Source organism: Patiria miniata, unplaced genomic scaffold (genome assembly GCF_015706575.1).
Source record: "Patiria miniata isolate m_02_andy unplaced genomic scaffold, ASM1570657v1 HiC_scaffold_22, whole genome shotgun sequence".
In the NCBI taxonomy this organism is placed as follows: Eukaryota; Metazoa; Echinodermata; class Asteroidea; order Valvatida; family Asterinidae; genus Patiria; species Patiria miniata.
Window position 1 is genome coordinate 18,816,935 of NW_024037061.1, and position 22,128 is coordinate 18,839,062.

General features: G+C 40.5%; 1 protein-coding gene across 1 annotated transcript; it reads right to left on the bottom strand.

Annotated features, from left to right (window-relative positions):
- Window positions 1-3,355: 3,355 nt before the first annotated feature.
- Window positions 3,356-20,865, bottom strand: LOC119730717 (synaptotagmin-15-like). Its single transcript, XM_038203726.1, has 7 exons — window positions 20,819-20,865; window positions 15,901-16,572; window positions 8,715-8,856; window positions 7,822-7,995; window positions 7,044-7,380; window positions 5,529-5,655; window positions 3,356-4,128 (listed from the first exon to the last, which is right to left on the bottom strand). Exons 2-7 carry the CDS (start codon window positions 16,130-16,132, stop codon window positions 3,818-3,820), a joined length of 1,323 nt encoding a protein of 440 aa, XP_038059654.1. The 5' UTR covers window positions 16,133-16,572; window positions 20,819-20,865; the 3' UTR covers window positions 3,356-3,817.
- Window positions 20,866-22,128: the final 1,263 nt, after the last annotated feature.

The window sequence follows — 22,128 nt, forward strand, 5'->3', positions numbered from 1 at the left end:
CATATTTTACGCAACAATGAAACATTCCAGCGCGTCAAATTAAAAAAAAAAACAGGCCACAGGTGCGAGCCCGCCGACTTCCAAATGCCACAGATTAAATAGGCGTTGTAATTGAAACTGCCTGTTAATTCTTAAGCCTGTGAGAAAATCGGTAAAATCTGTAAAAATGGTCTCAATAAAAAAGGTAGTATGGTTTTGTTTAAATTGTACGTATTTAGAGGTTGGTAGAGTTAAATTAAAACTATGCAGAAAGTCTGGTCGCTTAGCCGTCACACGTCATAGGGGTACGGAACTAAACGAAAGAGGGCGCAATAGGCAGCAAACGGATGACAAATTATGCGGCTTGGATAACGTTTGCAGAATCGGGTTCTCCGAGGTTTTTTTTTGCACCCAAGCGTCTGTGGTATCTTGACTGTCCGAACGGCGCCCTCTATCGACCTCAAAGTAGGCAATGTCATGTGATGTCTGAGAAATAAATGGGAAGGAGTCAGCATTTTCTTGCAGTGGAGTTCAAAGGTGTAACCTCTTCGAGTTTACGCCGGTGTTTTGTGAAATATAGACTCGAGCTCGTTGGTGGTTTTGCAAATGCCTAAGTGAACATAATAAAGACTATGACAGGTCACGTGTGAGGACGAGACTCCATATAAGGTAAAAGAGAATAGATTTCATAGAATCCAAATTTCACGACGCCAGCAAATGAAACATTCCTTCAAAATATCTTGGAGAGTTGGAAGAATTACATAGGGTTCAGAAGACAGTCATTGAAGACAACATTTTGAATATAACACACAATTCACATCGATCTTACAAACAACATTTCTAAAGCGAATGGAATCTCACTTATGTGCTTCGGTGCTCCTGATAGACTTCGTAGAATATTTTGATCAAATATTATACTATTACTTCAAAATTCGATTATTTTATTCCAAAGATCTGCAAGAACTATTGACACGCGCCGAAAACTGTCAGCAACACCAGCTTGATGGAAGTACGTAGGTGATGGGTAAAACCCGTTAAAACTGAAAAATGACCAATCCAAATTATAGCTCTTCAAAGTTAATTTTATTCTTCATATATTTCCATTCAAATTTAGAAAAATCAAATTCATACACTGAACTTAAAAAATAAAGGTAACACTTTGCAGATAAAACGAAAAACATTCAATCTCTCAATACATTTTGATACAGGAATAGATTTTTATAAGTTGCTATTCTAGCCAAGAATATCGTTTTTAAAATTATTTTTTTCTTTTCAGCCACAATTACAATTCTAACGCCATTTCAAGAAGGTTCCTTCATCAGTCATTTCGTTGGGTTCGTTCGTGGAACCTCGCGAATCGCAATCACATCCCTGTCATGGTATCAGACAAGGTAGTTTCTGCTTGCTGCGTCCATGTTATGTCCATATCGTGGTCCGGCTTTGTCTCTCATGTAAATTCGTAACCCAGATTTAAATTTACCAACAGCAGAGCGGTATAGAAGCATTACGTATAGAAGCGCTCACGCTATTCTCTTTTCTTAACTTTAGCTTGTTTTTATGGACCACATACCAGAATGTATGTGTTATCAGGGTCTCCTTATAGAAACTTGAAACTTGGTACATGCTTAATTATGCTCCAGCATTAAATTACAGTGACATCCTTTTATATACCTTTTTGTCATAAGGTTTTCCTACCTCCAGATTCTTTAAACCAATCGTTAAAAATGAGAAAATGAAAAACAAACAAAAAATCACTCACGGGAAGACGACCCAGTACCTCTGGAATCCTGAAGTTTCAAATACGGTTTACTCTCAGCAGAGCTAGGACATCATGCATCATTTCCTCAATCCCACCCCTGCCACCAAAATCCACCAAAACTATTCTCCCGCCATCTTCAGTTTGTTCTAACTCGTGAATACTAAAACAAAATGGACCACACGGCTGTTTATTTTTTCAGGCTTTAAAAGTGTCCGGCACCAAGGTGCAAAAACATTTAAATTTAGTTACTGTACTGCCAAATACTATTTTCTTACAATGCATGTTGCTTCAGCATTTTCATAAAATAATATCATGTGTGCTAAACACTATTCATGTTCCATCACCATATTTTGAGTCACTGAGGGCGCACTTTCATGACGTCATTTTTTGATACAAACACTAGAAAATCCCCTTTATCAAAGCAATTTAGTGCCTTAACTTAAATCTAAAAATGTAATTTTTGAATTTACGCAACAAGTAAACTTTCGTCAATGAACAAGGATACGCGTCTGTTTTGACCTCCGAATGGCGTCGTTATACAGCGCCCTCTATCGTTCTAGAATAAAGACTTCTAGGCCCATTAGTGCGTGTAAGACAGATCATATCCATTTGGGGATGTATGAAAGTATTTGTGATAACAAAATCGATTGTGAACTTAACACTCCTAAAAAAAACCTGTCCCAGCTGAGGAACTTCTCGTGGTTTATCCATATACCAAGTGAGTGATATTACTTAATAGCGGACATGTTTGGCCTCTGGTTATCATATGCGTACTTGCTGTCTACACTCATCACAATTTCACTATCACATTACACTCTGAAAACACTCTAGTTAACTTTGACTAGAAACAGTCAAACGTGCACCCAGCTGATCCTATCTGTAGTCAGCTGGGTGCAAGGTGGACCGATTTCTAGTCAAATCTAACTAACAGGTATTTCTACAGTGTACCCTTCACTTTCACTCTCATCAGTATCCACAACCCGCACATTCCCATCTCTTTGACCACTGTACATCCATTACATTTCCAAACCTCTTCATCTTTCCGTGGCTGCACGCCATTCTGACTCTCAGCAGCAAACAGCACCAAATATCACTCGCTGCTCCTTCACCGCTTCTTTCTCCATCTTCCTTTAGCTATCTTGTCCGTCCTTACCTCGCAAAAACACCTGCTCTCAACAACCGAATAACGGCGCACACGATTCTTCTACCTTCACAATGCGTCATTGCTCTCTTGACCTGTTTCCTCAGCGTCTGACACAATTACTGACACGCCATCTCTCCAGCTACCTCGGGGTCTTTATCGCTCTCATCAATGTTGTTTGTAAGGAGGCGGTTATCATCCTAAAACATCTCAAGGCACTATGCCCATCGTGTCTCACCTAGAAAAATGACGACAACTTTTCTAATAATCGCGCATATTGCGTCTTTTCCTCTATTCGTTTTTCATGTGTTTGCTGTAACACGTTTTGCAATGTTGTTCAGATTTGTGCTGCATCTCCGCTCTCACTTTCACACTCAGCAAGAAACATAGTGTATATTCACTCAAGGATCCTATGTTTAGTCTTTCATAAATAAAAAAAAATGCTGCCTGAAGCTTCAAAACCCCAACACAATGAGAATGATGTCATGAGAGTCTGAGATCGCTCTGTTTATTAGACGGTACCAATATAGAAGGGCGAATTACGCAAAGAAGACCTCTGCTCCTATTTTCCTGTCGAAATTGGGAATTTTGTCCCCGTGAAAATTTCCTAGAATTTCAGGTTATGAAAATTTATTTATTTAGACGTCGAACTTTCAAGCTTTGGATATTTTATTTGTCGGAAGCCATCTTTGGTTTTGTTTTGGGATGAACAACTCAAGCTTAGTTTTTTTTTTTTTTTTGAGGTTGGTTTTGAGAGCTTAAACTCTCTTGTAAGAATCTTGTGCTCTTGTACCCACGGGCTATAAGTGCTCAAATTTAGACGGTGATAGACACGCAATAGGCTGGCAACGATTGCCTGTCGTCGGAAATCAGCGTTTTGGAATAGTACTCCCTTCTTGGTACCAGACGAAGCTCGTCGCTGGTCAAAGGTCGGTACCTTACAGATACAGCGCATGCCACTGTTTGGACGCCTCCCTCGTGCTCAGCATCTTCCCCCAATGACTCAGGCTGCGACCCTGCGTGTAGGTGTAGGGACCGAGGATCAATTGTCCGATGACCGAATCTTTCTTGAAGTTGTGGCCCTTTTGCATGACCTGGATGAGCAGGAAGGAATCCTCCATGAAGGACATGGGTAGGACGTAGCTCAGGGACTCAGTGAAGACCGGATCGACGGTGCCCCGCGCAGGTGGTGTCCGGCGGCTCTTGACCTTGTCGCTGCCGCACATCAGGCACACTTTGACGTAAGTTTCTGAAAAGAAGAAAAATCAGTCATTGAGAAACACTAAGAAGGTCTACAGTCTACATCTTTAAACCTGTCAGATGTGCGCGCTGTTTTTTCTTCAAAACTCTAGTAGCTACTGCCCGCATGTTGTCGGATCTACACAGCTGAGTAATAAAAGTCTACCAAAACTACCCTTGTTTTCATTGACATTCACAGTCAACACCCACATTTGTATCAGGCGTCGAATGGTTCAACAAACTCTCACCCACTCAACAGCTGATCAATAGGTTCCTGGGTCAACCCAGCACTAAACATATTTGACATTTACCAAATGACCCAAAAAAGGCGGGAAAGTGCCGAAGGCCTAGTCTTCAACTTCAGTCGTCTTGACTCAAAGACAAACATCAGTTCATTATGTTTCTCGAATCTCTATCAGGCTCATGCAATTTACGAATTATGCCTGAAATCTGTTCTGAAAAAAAGACACGAAACCTCGAAGGTATGGATTTTTAACGATGGCACTTCGGTCTATCCAGTGACTGAACCCCTAAATAGCACGGCCCGCTCGTATTTTTCCTTAATAATATAATGCACAGGCAGTCTGGGTTTAAGACTGGGTGCAGAAATGTTAGGATCCGCATGTCATGAAACAACATATTGCTGAAACGCAAACCTGAATCAAGACTGGAGTGACGTCAATTCCAGACGATGCCAAAGGGCAAAGTATACATCCAAGGACCGAGTAGTATTCATTAGAAAATAACCCGTTTATTATACACGGATCCCAGTTTTTTAATCTGCTAGTCTTGTATTCAAATCGCGTTTCAATCTTCCAAATGGTGTCATCGGCACGACAGAAGAATATATTAATTGATTCTCACGCCATATGTGGCTCGACACGTTGAGTATATGACGACTGTGGTCAGATTTTTTTTTATCAAAATAATATGTTGGAAAGACAATCAAATCATCCGATGGCCTCATAAGACAAATACCGACTTTATTACATAAAGTTTGTAGTATTTGTAAAAGGATTTAACAGAAAAAGGGCAAGAGAGATGCTGCTCACCTACGCACAAAGTTTTCTGAACACAAAATGTAGAAAGTTAAAACGGGTCACTAGCAAAAATGCCAGTGTCATTTTACTAAGCAATATTCTCTTGTACCTCTACGATACTCGGTCTGGTCCGGCAAAGAGTGTTTAGTATCCAATTATTATTGTCCATATCGGTATTACTTTTCCAAATAATAATTTAGACTTGGCTACACAACATGCAACTCTAGAAGTCATTTTTCCACTCTTCAGCACCACCATAAGCTCAGTCTCCTTGAATTAAAATCGATTAGGATTACGTCTATGATGAGGTGAGTGACTTCCCGCATCTTCCCCAGATTACATTTCATGCAGAGCCAAATGAATTCCTCACCTAGATTTTCTACATTGGTCCCTTTTTCTGGAACGATCCCCTTCGCTCGGACGATGAAGCAGGATAGTCTGTCTTGTGACGGCAGATAGGCTAACGACAGGTAAAGATTGCCCAAGTCCCCAGAAAGCTAAATGAAAGATAAAACAGAGATATGGGCGAGAGATTAACCTCTATGACTCGGAGCACCTTTTTGCATAATCTTCAACTCGGTGATGTCAGACAAAACATTGTACAATGTTGTATTTGATCAATCTAAATAGACCCCAAACACTAAACTGAGATCACAATTTGATTTTTGTTTTACCTTTTCACCTTACAATCTAATACTGCCACAACTTCAGCCTTTTTTATTGACTACAAAGTATCAGCTCCATAGTCATTATCAAATCTTTGTTTGTTTGTTAAAACGCGTCAGTCTTTCCATGTTCATCCCTGTAGTATCGATGTTTGTGAATAGATAAAGACACGCACACGGGATACACTCAAGTAAATAGGCCACAAATCCGTCCGCTGAGCTCAGGAATAAAAGTTATACGCTCAAATTATTCTAAATTAGAGAGTTCTGAGAACTATGGGAATTGGGGAATTGAAGAGATATGGCAATGGGCCAGACTTGGAGCTTCCAATTCTAAGCATTTTTGATGCAATTGGGACCGAAAGTGGCGCTATTGAGCCATGTTGTGGAGGGATCCTTTTTCAAGATGGCTACTTTTCCAGTTTGGCTAACATCAATTGTTTTAGGGGTGGTCTTCTTTGGGTGAGAATTTCTTTAAAAAGTCAATGGTCAACCCACCAAATATTGAAAAGAAAGATGGCATGTTAATCATCATTTTTCTGTGCAGCTGAACACCTGTGAGAGTTCTGAGCAATTTTGAAGTATGGGGATTCTTTAGCTAGTGTCTATAGGAATGTATATACTGGGGTGCACCCTTAATGTATTCGAAACCAACTAGAGGTCATTCTATGACCTGTAATGTCATCAAGTACATAAATATGGAGTGCATAATTATGATACAATTTTACAATCCCAGTTGTTTGTAGTTTCGGGATGACCAGCTTTTCCACATTTATTTCGCAATGGGATCTGTCCGTAATAATTTTAAATTGTACCTAGTTGGAGTATAAATTTTGGATATGTGAGCACACATTTTTTAATTGAAGTCATACAGTATGAATAGCTGTCCCGTTTGTGCAACGGCTATCGGCGTTTCAACTATTTTATAGTCGTCAGAAGTCGAGTGCGCCCTCTGTAGTTCAGGGCGACAAGACCTTTTGAGGAGCAATACTTAAGATCAGGCCCAAACCTCCTCAGACATCTGGAAAAAATCGCATTATTAAAGCATACTAAAACGAATAAAAGATATGACAATGCAAGTCTTGAAGAAGCTTGTCGGTCATCTGGACAGCACTTTGATGACTTACTGAGGTTTTCCTAGCCAAATCTACTTCATCCCCTATACGTTATCTCAGTGATCCCCTCCGGGTATTTTTCTCCCCGAGACGCTGGCTACTTACCTCAGACTTCTTCTGTAGTCTCTTCTTCAGCTCCTTCTGTTTGCCATCCATGTCACAATCCGACAGCGGGATGACCGTATGCGCGATGGCGCACAGCTTACTGCAGTTTTCCGTGTCGTATACGGACAGCCGTACGGCTTGCTGAGAGAACTCCTTGGCCGGGTCCACGCTGAACTCCATCGAGTCGTCGAAGATGGGGTTCAAGGTGTCTCGGACCACCTTGGATTTAAGGACGACTTTCTCATCCGGTAGGAGACAGCCGTGGACTATCGTGTCAGCGCCCTCTCGCTGACCTTTAGCCGGAAGGTCGGTGACGTTGTACAGATGGACTATTACCCTGGCAACATCAAGTAAACAGACACTTTCAGAACAACATGTATTTGAAAACCACCTGCAGCAAAGGTGCATACAAGAGTGGCTGACTCAATTTCCAAATCACTGAAAATGAAAGGCAAAGTTACAGAATTTAAATATTGAGATAAACATCTGATAAATCCGTGTACATGACGCGTTAATCTGCATGACTAACATGACAACCTGATGACAACATACTTCTTATATCGGCAATATGAAAAACAGTACCACGGAGTTGTAATGTGCAAAGATGTAAGATCCACTAACTCCATTGATGAAGCTCTAAACAGAAAGGTAAAGAGACATTTGGAATGGGAGACTTGAATCAGATAATTCCTGCCCGTCACGGCCAATGATATTAAGCCTTATTTGTCCTCGCTATCTCCCAAAGCTCCCTGATTCATCCTCGCTTTGCCCTGCTAACCTTTGCCTATGCTGCTCGTATTTGATGGCCAGTGAGATTGTGCCGTACACCTCCTCCGCAACCTCCTCATCCTTCTTGTTTTTCTTGCCGCTGATGACCGTCGCCGGCTTACTGTAGCCGGTGTCTTCCGTCACGTAAAGTTCAGGCTGGATCTGACCAAGCTCGCAGGAATACCTTCCCACAAGAAAGAGAGAGAGGGATTTTTTATTATTTTTTTTATTATTTATATTATTATTTTTTTTTTTTTTATAGATGTTTACACTCTCAAAAAGTAGCGGGTCAGATTCGACACTGAATCGGGGTCAGACTTGACCTGGCACTCTTCCGCTCAAAATGGCAACTTTCCGAGTAAAATGACACTTTGGGTCAAAATGAAAGTATTTCCGTGTAAAATGGCGCGACAAAGTGACTCGGAGAAGTGTCGGTTTGACCAGGAAAAGTCAGGTCAGATCCGACTGGGATTCCGACCCGGGACTTCTAAGAGTGCATTTGTCTTGATTACTGATTGGTCAGTTAATTAAAAGGCAGGTAAAAATCCCAGAAATGTACAAACCGTAAAGGAAAGCAGTGTAGTTTGAGCCATTGATTATTCTTCGACCTTAACAGAGTTTAAAAAACGAATGGTTATTAAGTATAATTGCAGACGAAGTTGAAATTTACCAAAAAAAACCTAGACATTATTTTATTGGAAATGAAGGCTGTTCTTAGTAGGCATGGACTAAGAAGCAAGCAAATGTGTGAATGTTGAAGCTCTGTCACAGTAGATGGGCACTTGCTTCAGCCCACCCTCTTGCAAATAAGTCTGTGGCGTTCAAAATTCGAACCAGATGTTCCGAAAAACAAAAAGTTTAAAAACATTCTGCTTAATAAAAACTAATTTTGTCTTTCGTTACCGAACAGACTCCAAGCTCCTCTTTCGTTTTCGCTCAGGCGTCGGCGGGGCGGACAGCGTATTCCTTCGGATATCTTCGTTAGATTTCGACACCTCTTCGGCAGACGATGGGCTATCCTCTTCGCTGTAATACGGATCGGTACCTACAACGGAACAAACGTTCGCACTCAATCGTCATCGCTAAATCAAATACTCAGGGTTCCTGAATGTCTGAGAAACTTGTTTGATTTACGAGATTATTCTCAACTATTTTTCCATTCGCGCTGTGGAATTTTGTGCAAATACTGTTTTGCATAACTGAACAAATAACACAGGTATCACAAACGTAAGTAATTCAAGTGCCACTGTATCGAGAATGATGATGGTATATTACGCGTGGGCGTATGAAGCACATACTCTCCACTTGCTGCGAAGTTGGGTGTTATGATTGGATATCTGAGGGGGCATGGGGGCACGCCCCCTTCCCTTCAAGGCCTGTGCTCCCTTAATCCCCAACTCAAAACAAATAAGGCAAAATGAGTTTCTAACTTTGTTAAAATCGCATTGAGTACAACAATATCTAGAGAAAGAATACTTTGACAAAGACAAGCTTTTTTCACAAATTAAACAACTGGACGAACAAGGATGATACTTCCCGGACTAGGAAACCACCTGCGCTTGGAGTGGTGACGTCATGAGTGGTGACGTCACGAGTGGTGACATCGCTAGACTAATACCTGATTTGAGTGGCTGCTCCCCAAGGCATCGATATCACCCAAAAACGTGCTTATGTGAGGCCGCGTCCGTTTAGCTACGGCGTGGTCCGTGGTTACTCTATAAAGTCTTGCGTCTGTGGATGCGGCTACATCCACTTCACATACACGCGTGTGTGACTGCAAGCCACAGCCAGGTCAGTCGGACGCAGCCACAGAACAGAATCGATACTGTGCTATTATTTTATGTGAAGGTACGAGTCACAGCAACGAGATATGGGATAGTTGTTATTGTGTGTTATTTAGGGATTTTTATGCTTGCGAAAGCATGGACTTCGAAGGAAATCAGATCGCCATGAAAATCACACCACGCACGTGGCCGATATGTATTCCATGGTCGAATGGTTTCAACAAAAATCGTCTTGTTCCATCAACCATTAAATTTAGTGGAAGATAAAGAACAAAATTGATATTACAAGAAAGGAGAAGTTACTTTTATTTGGGATTGCTATATCATACTCAATTCAAGAATGTTTTACGCAATAATATTTGAGGGACAAAAACAATCAATGTAAATGTTGCACTACTTCAAACTGTACTTCGCCGGACAAAGACAATTTAGAATGGACTGAGTTGCTAAGTTATGAAATTTGCTGTGCCTGGAAAATAGTAGAAGAGACAAAAATAATTTTCCAGACGAAGAATATTCGATGCGCTGTGTTTGTGACTGTTTTTAAGTTGTTATTGTATAGCTCAACAATATTATTTGCCGGCGCATTGCAATGAAATAATAAGCTCCGATCTCATTGTAAAAAAAATTTCAACATTATTTTAAGGTTAAAGTAGGTGTATACGTGGTTTTTTTAGGGGGGGGGTGTTGCACCTTGAAAAACAGATTTTCAAATTGAATTGATGATTGTCTAGCAATACATTAGTTATGAGCTTTCCAATGAGACTCGCCCGAAAAACATTTGGCTCACTACAAGTACTGATCAATTAATTAATTTCATTTTTGTATTAAGAGCGGGACGCTCCTAATTCGTTCTGAATAGTGTGCGCAATTTCTGAACTGGAGCGCGCCATTTAAAACCAATTTTTTAGAATGTATAAAAGCCTGCAAAAACACACAAGCAAATTCACTTGTTACAGGACATTATATTCCTTTAAATTTCGTTAGGAAAAGAACATCGAAAATTTGAAAAAGAAAAAAACGTATATACCAACTTAAAGCCATTGGTATCCGATGGCTAAGTACCGGGCATAAATATATTCTCCGCCATCGAGCCACTTTAATGAGGTTGTTTTCGCGCGTTTACATGCGGGGTTTTCATCTATTTACACGGCTGACGGACCGAGAGAATAAAAAACCTTGTTGTTGTTTCAGTGCGCATGTGAATACTCCCGACACCTGCCGAAAAAAAATAGGCGCAGTAATATGACCGGCCGCGTTTCTTCCTCTCTGCTTAGACCCGCCTTTATGCATTCCTACATTTCAAGATTTTCCTTGGCACGGCATAATCGAGGCAGGTAACAGGCGCCTATTTCATGAAGCCAAGTTCCACGTGATTACATTTGTATCGAATGCGGCGAAACGCGATCAGGTACCCGAGACATTAACATTATCGGTAGACAAATTTGCTCGCACGGTCGTTCACTTCACAAACGATTACACATTATGCCGGGAGCCTATAGAGTTCGAGCCTGTTTTTGTATAACGAGATTGGATGATATTTAGAGTGTTTTTCTGCAAAGGAAAACGGAAAATCTTGCTGACAGGCAAATCGCAACACCGCCCTCCAGTGGTACAAGTAAGAACGATCTCCGGGTGCGGACCTGTAAATAGGCCCAGAATTGCCTACGCGGGCCACATCACAATTTGTATGTGCCCTCAATTTATTTGCTATTAGAGCATTTTGTGGACCATGGACTTGAAGGTTTGTGAAAAAGATGGGTGGAAGACATGCACGGGAGTGCAAGCTCGTACTACTGTGAAATTTGGATGAAACTGGGCCCAAAAGTTGTTCTATTTTTCAATAGAGCGCAGGCATAATTTTTCAAAATGGCGATTGGCCACATGACTACTTTTAGGGGTGATCATCATTGGATGGAATTTTCTCCCAAACGTCATGCAATAACCACCCCAAAACTGAACAGAAAATGAAAGACGATGAAATAAGCTTTAATTTGATGGGTGTCTCAAACACCATGGAGAGTTGTGAATATTTTAAATAATATTTGGAAGTACGCGTAATTATCACTGAGGTCTATGGGAGTCAATGTACCGGTCTGCAACACTCGGCCGCCACGGGTGGCACTTCACTGGTAATCGTCAAGTATTCGATTTTAATGACTGAATGAAGGATGTCGTGCAGGACCAGCGAGAAGCGCTCAGGAGTTAAAAATAGACAATTTTCTTGAACAATGTCCGACACAATGCTTCTAACATAATGAGATATCCCCTGAATTAATATTGGTCGCTCGCAAGGTTTGTGGAAAAAATAACGAAGGATGTACATTTGTGCATGAGGAAGCTTGGTTTCGTGCACTCATTCATTTTTTAGTTTTACTTTGAAGACAACATCCACAACACGGACGCAAATGTAATCGTTCTCCAGCAGTCGACTAACCTCATAAAACAGCCGTTTGTTTACACATCTGCGGCGTCCTGTCTAAAATCGATCAGCATCCGATGAATACTATTTTGCGCAACCGCCGATCACTTTAGGATTCGTAAACGGTCCCATAAGTGCCCAACTAGGTATTAGGTTCCCCGTATCGAGTGAGGGGATATATTATAGTCATGTCGGATCCTTGCAGTACGAGTGGAAAGGAGATGCATATTTGGTATGGAAATGTCAGCAGTACATGTTTTTCTTGCCAAGGAAATCGTGTTAAGATTGCATGTTGCACTTCTATTGAATGCGTTCTTATTTCAGCACGAGTTTCGCTTTAAAGAGCTCCACTGTGCTTGCATACTGCAATGTTTTGCCAGACGGGAACAATCTCAGTGACGTCTATTCCGACTCGATGTTTATTCCGAAAGTGAGGGCTGACGAATGTCTTAAATAAATATCGTTACCCGATCGTACCAGCTCAGTCTTAGGATTGATTTCCTTCTGAACATCATTGATACTTAAGGGAGGCAGAAGCTTGTTTGTTCTAAATGGTGCATACTTTCTGTGGATTTAAGGATCATTGTACCATTTGAAAAGCTCTCGTGGGGTATTTTACAAATTGGATCTACCAAATAACACCAGGGCTCAATTTCACGTCTCTGATGCTTACCACAGAATTCCGCGCTTACGATCACCATTTTGTGCTAACCGCGCCAGCATAACAATTCTGTGTCAACCCTCAAAGTACAAAATCCGTACTTACGAGATGCACGCATGGGCAGAAGACAAAATTCCTCGTTAATCTGTGAAATACGCTTACCGAAGCACTGAATTTTCTGCAATAGTAAGCAGGGATTTTTCGCAAACGGTAAGAAGAGCCAAGAAATTGGGTCCAGCTTTATTATTTTTTGTGTCCACAGATTCAATCAAACACCATGAACGTAACATACAACATTTCTTTTTGCTGTAATTTTCGGATTAGGAGTAAGTATTTTATAGCAAATAGTGTTACACTGACCTGTTTAAAGTTTTGTGTTCACTTCGTAGATGCTGGACAGACAAAAAAGAAAAAAATGTTGTTCTTGTAGTCTGGTTCCCTGACCCACTTCAGACGAAACGAAGCAATTTATAGACGTCGGGAATTGTCAAGTCAGGGAACCAAATAGCCAACTTGCTCTCGTTCACTGATTTCAATGTGGTCTAAATTTGGTAAATTGGGGGCAGTATTAAAAAAATCAGGTTTTTTTCCAACGAGCAGACCATCGTTGGAAATTGATACAAAAGTTTTACTGTTCTTGAATTTCACAGGATGCTTGAGAATATTATTCATTTACAGTCAAGTAAGGTATTTCATAATAATTTGGTAGTTTTGTTTCTTGATGTTTGCAAATGTTGTATATTACCTTTAACTTATTGGCACGTTCTACACCCAAACACAATCAGGGAATCAGGAATTTTGTGTAGTCGAGACTCACTCGATCCACCTATCATTCAACTAAACATATCTGAAGTTGCCTTGTAGGGCATGTAGTCCTACCCGTAGTCAAGAGGGCCTCTTTGCGCAGGGAAATCCGCATGATAAATGCCCGCGTGTTTTTATATCAAGTAGCGTAGCAGCGCGGTCGTTTTATGACGATAATCAATAAGGCTGTCCTGTGAACCGTATTCAACGGTCGTCTGTCCGCCAGCGGTATTTTAAAGGCTAGACGAGCAACGCATCTATATCGGGGGAAAATAGTGGGGACGAATTTATCTTGTCATTCGGTGAAATGGGCGCTGACGGTTTACGGGCGTTGCCACGGGGGGGGGGGGTGCAGGGTTTCTTGCGCGGAGTGAAAGCTGACGATAGGTATATGATGACAAAAATGCGATAGATCATTCTGAAGATGGTGTATGCTGCGCGTGGGTAGATTTTAATTTGTCTCTTTTGCCAAGCTTGTAGCGTTTAATGACCGCAGGAGTATTTCATTTGCCTTGATGTCGTAGCGAGGACAATTCTTTGATAAAACTACAATATCCTCCAGGGTAATTCTAATGCCCAAAGAGAGAACGAAGAAAGCCCATCGGCTTACAGGTGGAAATAACTGGCGCACATTTTCATGTTTTTTTTTATAATGTTCTTTGGTTTAGGTTTGTACGATCTGTATTCCATACGGGCTAGTTTGATATTGTGAAATGTTGTTTTGACTCGAGCAGAAGTCTCGAAGAGAATTGGGATGCTCCATCATATTCCCACAAAGCAAACTTGGTAGTAATTGAATAAACGAAATCGAAATTCAACATGTGGATAGAATTTAAATAATGTGTATGTCTTAATCAAGGCCATGTATTCAGGTGGGGGAATGCAATTAAGATTTATTAGCAACAGCTGAATGAACAAATAAATTCTGTGGACGAGAAAGACCTCAAATCTTTTCAGAGGAGAAGAGCGAATTTGACATAATTTCAGCTTTAAATGACTTTCACGATTTAAATGGAATGTAAATGTACATGGTATTACTGCGAAGAACATTTAGTAGAAGAAGAAAAAAGGTTCAAAACACTTCGTGAAAACACTGCGTCTGTTTTTGTTGGACACAAAAAGGAAAACAATCACTCATGGTATATGAAGACAGAGCAACAAACCGCACACTTATATCTTTAGGATTCACGTCCCAGTTAGGTCCCGTGTCCCAATTGCGAATTTGAACATGCACCCCGGTATCACGTTGTAATCGAAGGCCCAATCTGAGGCTACCCGTCCTTGCGAACTTGGACGAAAACATGTACAGATTAACAAGGGAAGAAATATGCAAAAAAATATGAAAAACAAACAGGTCCGAAATGCTATCAAAACAATATGTAAAAAGCAAATTCTTTCTTCGTTATGTATGCCTACAACGTTTCCAAAAACGTGGCTTTAAAGATAGATATTTTTTCCTGAAATTTTCTCATGGGATTCGTCTGGAAACTGCATGCGCCGGCATTAAAGGCAGCATACATTCAGATCGATTTTGTAACAATTATCTGGGGCCCTGTGTTTTGTTTATATTACTGCACTATTGATCGTGAGCTATTGTCAAGGGCCCCAGATTTCCAGCCGCCCATAAAAGGGGAAGTATTTTTTGAAGAATATATATTCTCATATGTTTGTATAATACTGCAATGGGAACAGGATGTAAAGTATTGATTGGGTGCTTAGATGAAGTCGTGGCGGATAATTGTTGTTTTCATAAACGGCCTACAAGAAATCTCTTTCCCCAGAATCTCCGATGTTTTTTATTCTCCATTATTCAATTTCATAAATCACGCTGTGGTCCTTTACCTAAAGTGTGTACCTAGCTGCGTATTTACATTGATGGCAATGTTGTAAGCTCATGGTTGGATGACAAAGAACGTATTGATGGTATTGTTGCGCTCATACCTACGTCATCATTGTTCAAATGACCTTTACCCGAGAGCCTGAAATATTAATTTCAATTAATGGTCTTGGTTTTTCCTTTACCTATATTCTTTTAGCAGATATCAAATGTATCACTGGAGTGGTTTCCTTTATTTAAGCAAGGCCCTCGAAGACAGCCATGGTTAATGAGAGATAAGCAAAAACTGAATTCAAAATCACAAGGAATTGTAAAAATAGTTCGATAATCTACTGAGACCAAAATAAAAGAAGTCAACGAAAATGAGAATTTACAGACAAAATAACATGGCAGGGTGATAAATTACTAGACAGACAGACAGACACCATGTACAAAGTCGATGAGGAAGACAAAAATAACAAACGGGAAACATAATGCTCATACTGACAAACAGTAAAAACAACGGAAAATGTTGACAAGAGACGCATGTGACGAAACAGTTTACAAAATTCAAGAACGGCCAAGTATAAAATGAAGCTTACCCGGCTGAACGTGTCTCAGCTCCGTCCGTCCTACGGGATTCGTCACCAAGAAATGGAAGGCTCGCTCGGAAGGAGTACTGGCTGACCGTTTGTGATGGTGTTTGGCGGGGGATCTGGCAGGGGATTTGACAGGGGACTGAATAATAGCCGTGGTGGACTCGGAGTTTTTCAGTTTCCTCCGCCAGCCCTCGCAGCAGCAGCAGAGCATATCCAGTATGGCTATAATCCCCATGGCTGCCACGCTCGAATTGTCGAAGAAGTTCGATACGTCAAACCAAAAAATGCAGATACGATAATGCACTCCAAGCCACTCACTCTAGAAACTCCTCCAGAGTCGGCAGCCACTGATCCGATCGCTTTATCGCAGAAATTATGGCCAGATCTTGCGAGATATCCTGTACTTCAGAATCAGTTTAGGGTTCCAGCGTGGCTTCGGCAAGCGAGAAAACACGGGCTGGCTTCCTCATACAAGCGTCTCGACTTGTGCCACTCAACTCCTTTACATGAGGGAGGGCTTGGCTGACCGAGAGTGTGTAGGTGTTGCGAGCTGCTCCCCGGACGATTCTGCATGCAGTGTCGGCTGTGCATGTGAAGGCGGTCCCTTCAGTAGACGAGGAGTGAGAATTGTTGCCAGATCATCTAGATGCATTGGAAGTCCATCCGATTCAAGTTCTGAGAAGAGAAAAACAAACAGGAGGTTTTTGGAATTAGTGTAAACACATGATCACATTTGAGTTCGAACTAGTCTTAAGATGCACTGAAGGAGGATGTTACATGCAGTTGATTACAGGAAAACAGTAATCATGTACATTAATGGGATACGGAATGGACTTCGAGATAGATGTTTTGACAATCAGTGTGCAGGAGAACAAGTACATTGCCCGGTCTAGTATTTTATTTCGAGAAATCCTTTCATCAAATATAATGAAGATTCGATACATGCTCCTTCGCTTCAATTTCTTTGTAAACCGATGCGTGTAAATGTAGTCCCTTGTCGATTGCAAAGCGCCCTCTTGCGATAATATAAGCGCAGCTAAATGATGTCATAATGATACGCTACTTTTATTGCGACATCTTGGCAAAATCTAACGACGAAATAAAGACGTACACAAAAGAGGGAATTGGCCAAAGATATGGAACATCTTTCAAGGGGACACTGAAGTATCGGTCGCTGTTTAGCAGGGAAATGTTTTTAACTCTGTCTGTTCCATTTTCCATTTTTTTTCTAGCAATTCGAAATGACGTCACTAGTCTCTAAAGTCGGCTCCGATTGGCTGGCGCGGGGTCACATACAATTTGCATGCTAGGATATATCAGACGTTCGCTCGTGTGGCTCTGCACACGTTAATATCTGATCCCAAGACTATTCAAAAGTAGGGCCTAATTCACTTATGTCGAGTTATGGAATAATAACTTTCAAAATTTGGAATTATTTCCGGCCCGACAATACTGAAGAAAATACTAGACGAAAAACATGAAATGAAAATTCCTCCGAAGAAGAACAAATCAAATTCACTAAGTGCACGGAAAGTACATCTATGGAAAAAAGTTCAACGATTATGAACCACGACAATCTTTCGAAGGCAGACTTACAGCAACCAGTTTGCACTGAAACAGCAGTTAGTCTGGTGCTTCAGGACACGCGCCGTCAAACTACACACTGTTATTGATAGCCGTTCATCATGGATCCTTACGACTCTCCCAACCAAAGATAACAAACAAGAAGACTGTACAGGCCACTGAGCCTCCCGTGAAGAGAATCGAAGGGGCACGACCATGTCCTTTTTTTTTTTAAGAACCTTCCGGTCGAGTACTTTTTCGTCTTATTGAGAACCATTTGGATGTCATTACTTGGACCTCATACATTCAATCACTATTATTACTTCGTGGACGAATCCAAAACAACTCGTTAAGTATTGACACAAGGCGTGTGTGCACTTTTGTAAGAAACTAGCACGGTTGGTTGTCCATTAACGGGTTTTGCCATTTTCTTTCTCGAGAAAACCTCAGCTTTTTGTTATTACTTAATTGGTACGGCATTGTTGACCACATTTTCATAATCAGTTGTACACTGGAAATAGCAAACACATGGTAAGTATTGACACAAGGTACTTGCACCTTTTTGCGAGATACTCATGAGACGGTTGGATTTAAGAATGTCCACTAAAGGGGTTTGCCATTTTTCTCTCCAAAGAGAAACTCAGCTTTTTGTTATTAGCTTAATTGCTACGCCAATGTGGACGACACACATTTCCAAATCAGTTGTATAATATTGGAAATAAACAGAAAAGTTTATATAAATCAAATGGTTTGTGTCAAGCACGGATTCGGATATCACAGGAGAGATATCACCTTCGACAAAATCGTATGACAAAAATCATTACAGTTAAACATATAACTTAAACTCAATATTTTATGTTTGCTTTGCATAGACTTGGACCTAAAAAAAAAAGCTCAAAAGACAAAAACTTAATTGAAATATATGCTAATATGACATATATAATATATACAATTAATACACAAATTACAATAATGCGGTGCTTATACACTGTATAGTACCTTATACCAAAGGTCTCAAAGCGCTTCACAATTATTACCCCTGTTCATCAGGCCATGAGACCATTCTTTGCAGCAGCTCAAGATCAGCGTATTCTGGTCTCTACCTTCACAGGTACCCATTTATACTCCTGGGTGGAGAGAGGCAATTGTAGTAAAGTGTCTTGCCCAAGAATACAAGCACTGTGTTTCCCGTCAGGGTGCGAACTCGCCTTAAATTTCATAAAGCCAATAAATCATTAACTACATTACAATTAAGTTTTACAACAATTCCATCGTATCATGCAATGACGTCTTTATTGTATTTTATTTCATTTTATTCTATTCTATTTATATTTTATTTATGTGTCATTATCAATTTTTAAGCCCAATTCCCTGGTGTGTGTGAATAATATTATATTAAAATTAGAGGATTCGGGACTGTTAGGGACATTTTCTAGGTTGCTTCATTTGCAAATTATTTCTAGTCGTCACTACACCTTTAAAACCCTCAATAGTCCTATTTCTGCTCGGTTCCGTCTACACATGAACGGAAATGAAGGACAAGCCAACATTCTCTTGTTTGCGGATGTCGTTCTGAATGGTTTGTATTTGTTATTCTGGACGTGGGAGAGGGAAGTGCACTTTGTCAATTAGTTTGTATTTGTAGACCCGTGTATGTCGTCGTCTGCCTCGCTTAATCAGATCCTCGATTGGAATATTGCCTGGTGCACAGAATGACGTCCGAGACATTGTGATTGTAAACGCACATATATACTTGATGGGAAACACTGAAGAACACTAATTTGCAAGTAAATATGGCTTTACGACAGCAGAGCCGTTACCCAGGGTGAAGCATCCTGCGTGACGATGTTTCATCTAGCAGTTATTTCCATCAGAACATGCGATTTAAATGGCCATCGGGCGGACAAACCAAATAGATTGGTTGCATTCGGCAGCCATCTTGGGGGTATGTTTTGTGTTAATTCATAAAGAACGAATGCACAGAGGTCTATTCATGCGTGTCCTTGATAAGTCTCGGTACAAGACTGGATCTGTTTTTGTTTAGATCCTATTTTGCAGCCGGTCCCGTGACAACGCGGTTAAGTTGAATCAAACCCAGTCTTAGCAATTATTGGCAGCGCTACCCAGGAAATTCCGTGCACACTTCACGCGCATGCATTACCTTTAATACAGCACGCGTGAGGTGTGCTCGAAATGTCCTGGATAGCGCTGCCAATATTGCTCAGACTGGATTTGATTCATCTTGTTGACAGCGACCTCGCTTGCCACGGACCGGCTGTACTATACGGAGGATAAAATGCAAGACTACTCCCTGATGAACAGAAGCACATACCTCCAAGATGTCTACAGTGCAAACAATCTTTGTCTCACAGTGTTTTTCCCAGCCCAAAGTGCCCTATACAATATACAACACGCAAACAATTTAAAGTAGTTCACAAAAATTCTTTTCACAAGGTAACGTACATCTGAATAACCAGAAGGAAAAGTACGTATAATTGCACGCAAAATATCACCATATGGATGTCATTATTAACTGCACGTCATGAATCATCAGTAATGACCTTCTTTGCTGCATTGAACCCGACAGCGGGTTTAAATTACAATGCAGTTGGTGCTAATTACGTTCATTTGCCTGGACTATATTTCAACCATTCGAACAACAGCAGTGTGATGGTTTGTGCTTCTTGAATAACCTGAGGATGAAGACAGTTTTTTTCGAGAGAAATAGGAGTGATAACTCTTCGAAACTGTCTTCAAAGTACGTCAAAGTGGAAAGTCAGTTTCGATGTTACGTTATCAACCGAAAATAAAGGATGACATCACAATGGCATAATTGTGTACATATTAGGTATAAGACATAAAAGTTGAGAGACTGATATTTCAAATGAAGGTTTAAGAGAATTCACAACTGTATGTCGTTCCAAATTTCATTGATTTTCATCTTCACACATGAGCTCAAAAGATTGTGATGTCTTCAAGGTATATGGTTACTTTATCTTAAGCTTAGTGTGTGGATTTGTTTATGTACAATGTTTTCGAATTTAGTCAGTCAATGTGCTTATACGCCAAAACTGTCTTGCACCGTGCTTGGGACTTCGATTCCCAATGTGAAGTCTCATGAAAATATGCATGTACATCGCTTAATACATTTGAATTTATAATATAACCTATGAAACACTACGAATGTAATGTCAACCATTTGACAAAATGATAATCTTGTACAGCCATTAAGCATGCACACACAAATACAGATGCGACATGGGCCCAGAGAGAAATGTTTTACAAAAACATCTAACAACATTGTGTACAAAACCTTTGAGATACATGTACATGCAATTACAAACGATACAGAACTTACATGTGTTAGTAGCTACTGCATGCTGAAACTGCTGCTTGATCGCTCGATTAAGTCTCGGTAACAGAATGAAACTGAACCTACTCATTCAACCGGTTTAAATAGCAAGCAACAGCATACGGTGTAAGTACTAAGTGTAATCCGCCGGCCCGCATAATGAACAGTATATACTAATTAATCATTCGAAATTAATCTCCAGTCTGCATTCAGAGACTATTTTAGTGCAATTAGGTCAAGTACCTAACGTCATCACGTGGGAACTTTCGACCGTCTCCGGCGGATGTAGACTCCACTCAAATCTGATTTGAAAACATTTACTTTGTAGTCAGTGAAAACATACTTCCTGTAGGTATTAACCAGTTTCGAGAAATCTGCTTTCAACGCACAGCGCTTTAAAATGACTCTGACGCCACAAAACTGACCGTTTTATTCAAAGTATATAACGACCATCGTATTTCTCTAATCTGTTTGGTTGTGTTATTGTATTTCATTTCTTCTCTCTTTTTACACAAGCAAAACAATTAAGCTTAACTACCTGATTGCAAGGTTGTTGGGCTAAAATCCATAAGAAGTAAAAAGAACTGGACATTCAACAGAGTTTGTATTCCTCATAACCCACGTGAAATCTATCCGAACTGTTAACCACAAACCAACTTGCCTTTAATTGACACCAGTGTATTACATTATGTGCACACTGGATGAGATTTATGATCAGCCTGCAGCCAGACCTTATGCGACAGAAAGCTACCCATATCAATATCGCCTGTCCTGCGCAGACCATATTTCAATGATAACCATACCTATGACATTAAACGTGCATCATGACATTTTGTAAATCATGTCAGTCGCTTTGCTGCGGAAATGCGAGGATGGGCATTAGTGTTATCTTGGTTTTTTTTTTTTAAAGTAATGAGATCACGTGATCTTTCATCCCTGGCCTCCTCCGCAGTGGATACTACTGGCCTTCAGCGCAGTCTCAATGCGAATTGTTTAAAATAAAATGCAATGCAGTATTATGATATGTTGCTCGGTGCTAAGTTTTTTTGCTGTTCTGTCTCATGTACAATCTGAACATTTTATTCACTAAAATGCTAGGCGTTGAATCAATTGCTGCTTGCATATGCGATGTACAATGGGAATGGTTTATGGACCATAGATTTCGTCTCTGGGGTCGCTCGATGATCATATAAAATCCTTAATTTATCCAAAACAAATTCAGCAAGTGAACAATTTGGTGTTTCTGAATCAACGTAGAGACTATATATTGAACCAAACTCCCTATAGTCAGGGCTCTAAAATGGCTTGGAGCCGAA

Bases quoted from the DNA above. Each gene is read 5' to 3' on its own strand.
- LOC119730717 (XM_038203726.1), bottom strand. From the start codon at position 16,132: ATGGGGATTATAGCCATACTGGATATGCTCTGCTGCTGCTGCGAGGGC. The intron at 8,857-15,900 runs GTAAGCTTCATT...GTTCCGTTGTAG, and splicing joins GCTGAGACACGTTCAGCCGG to GTACCGATCCGTATTACAGC. The intron at 7,996-8,714 runs GTAACGAAAGAC...TCTTGTGGGAAG, and splicing joins AGGAGCTTGGAGTCTGTTCG to GTATTCCTGCGAGCTTGGTC.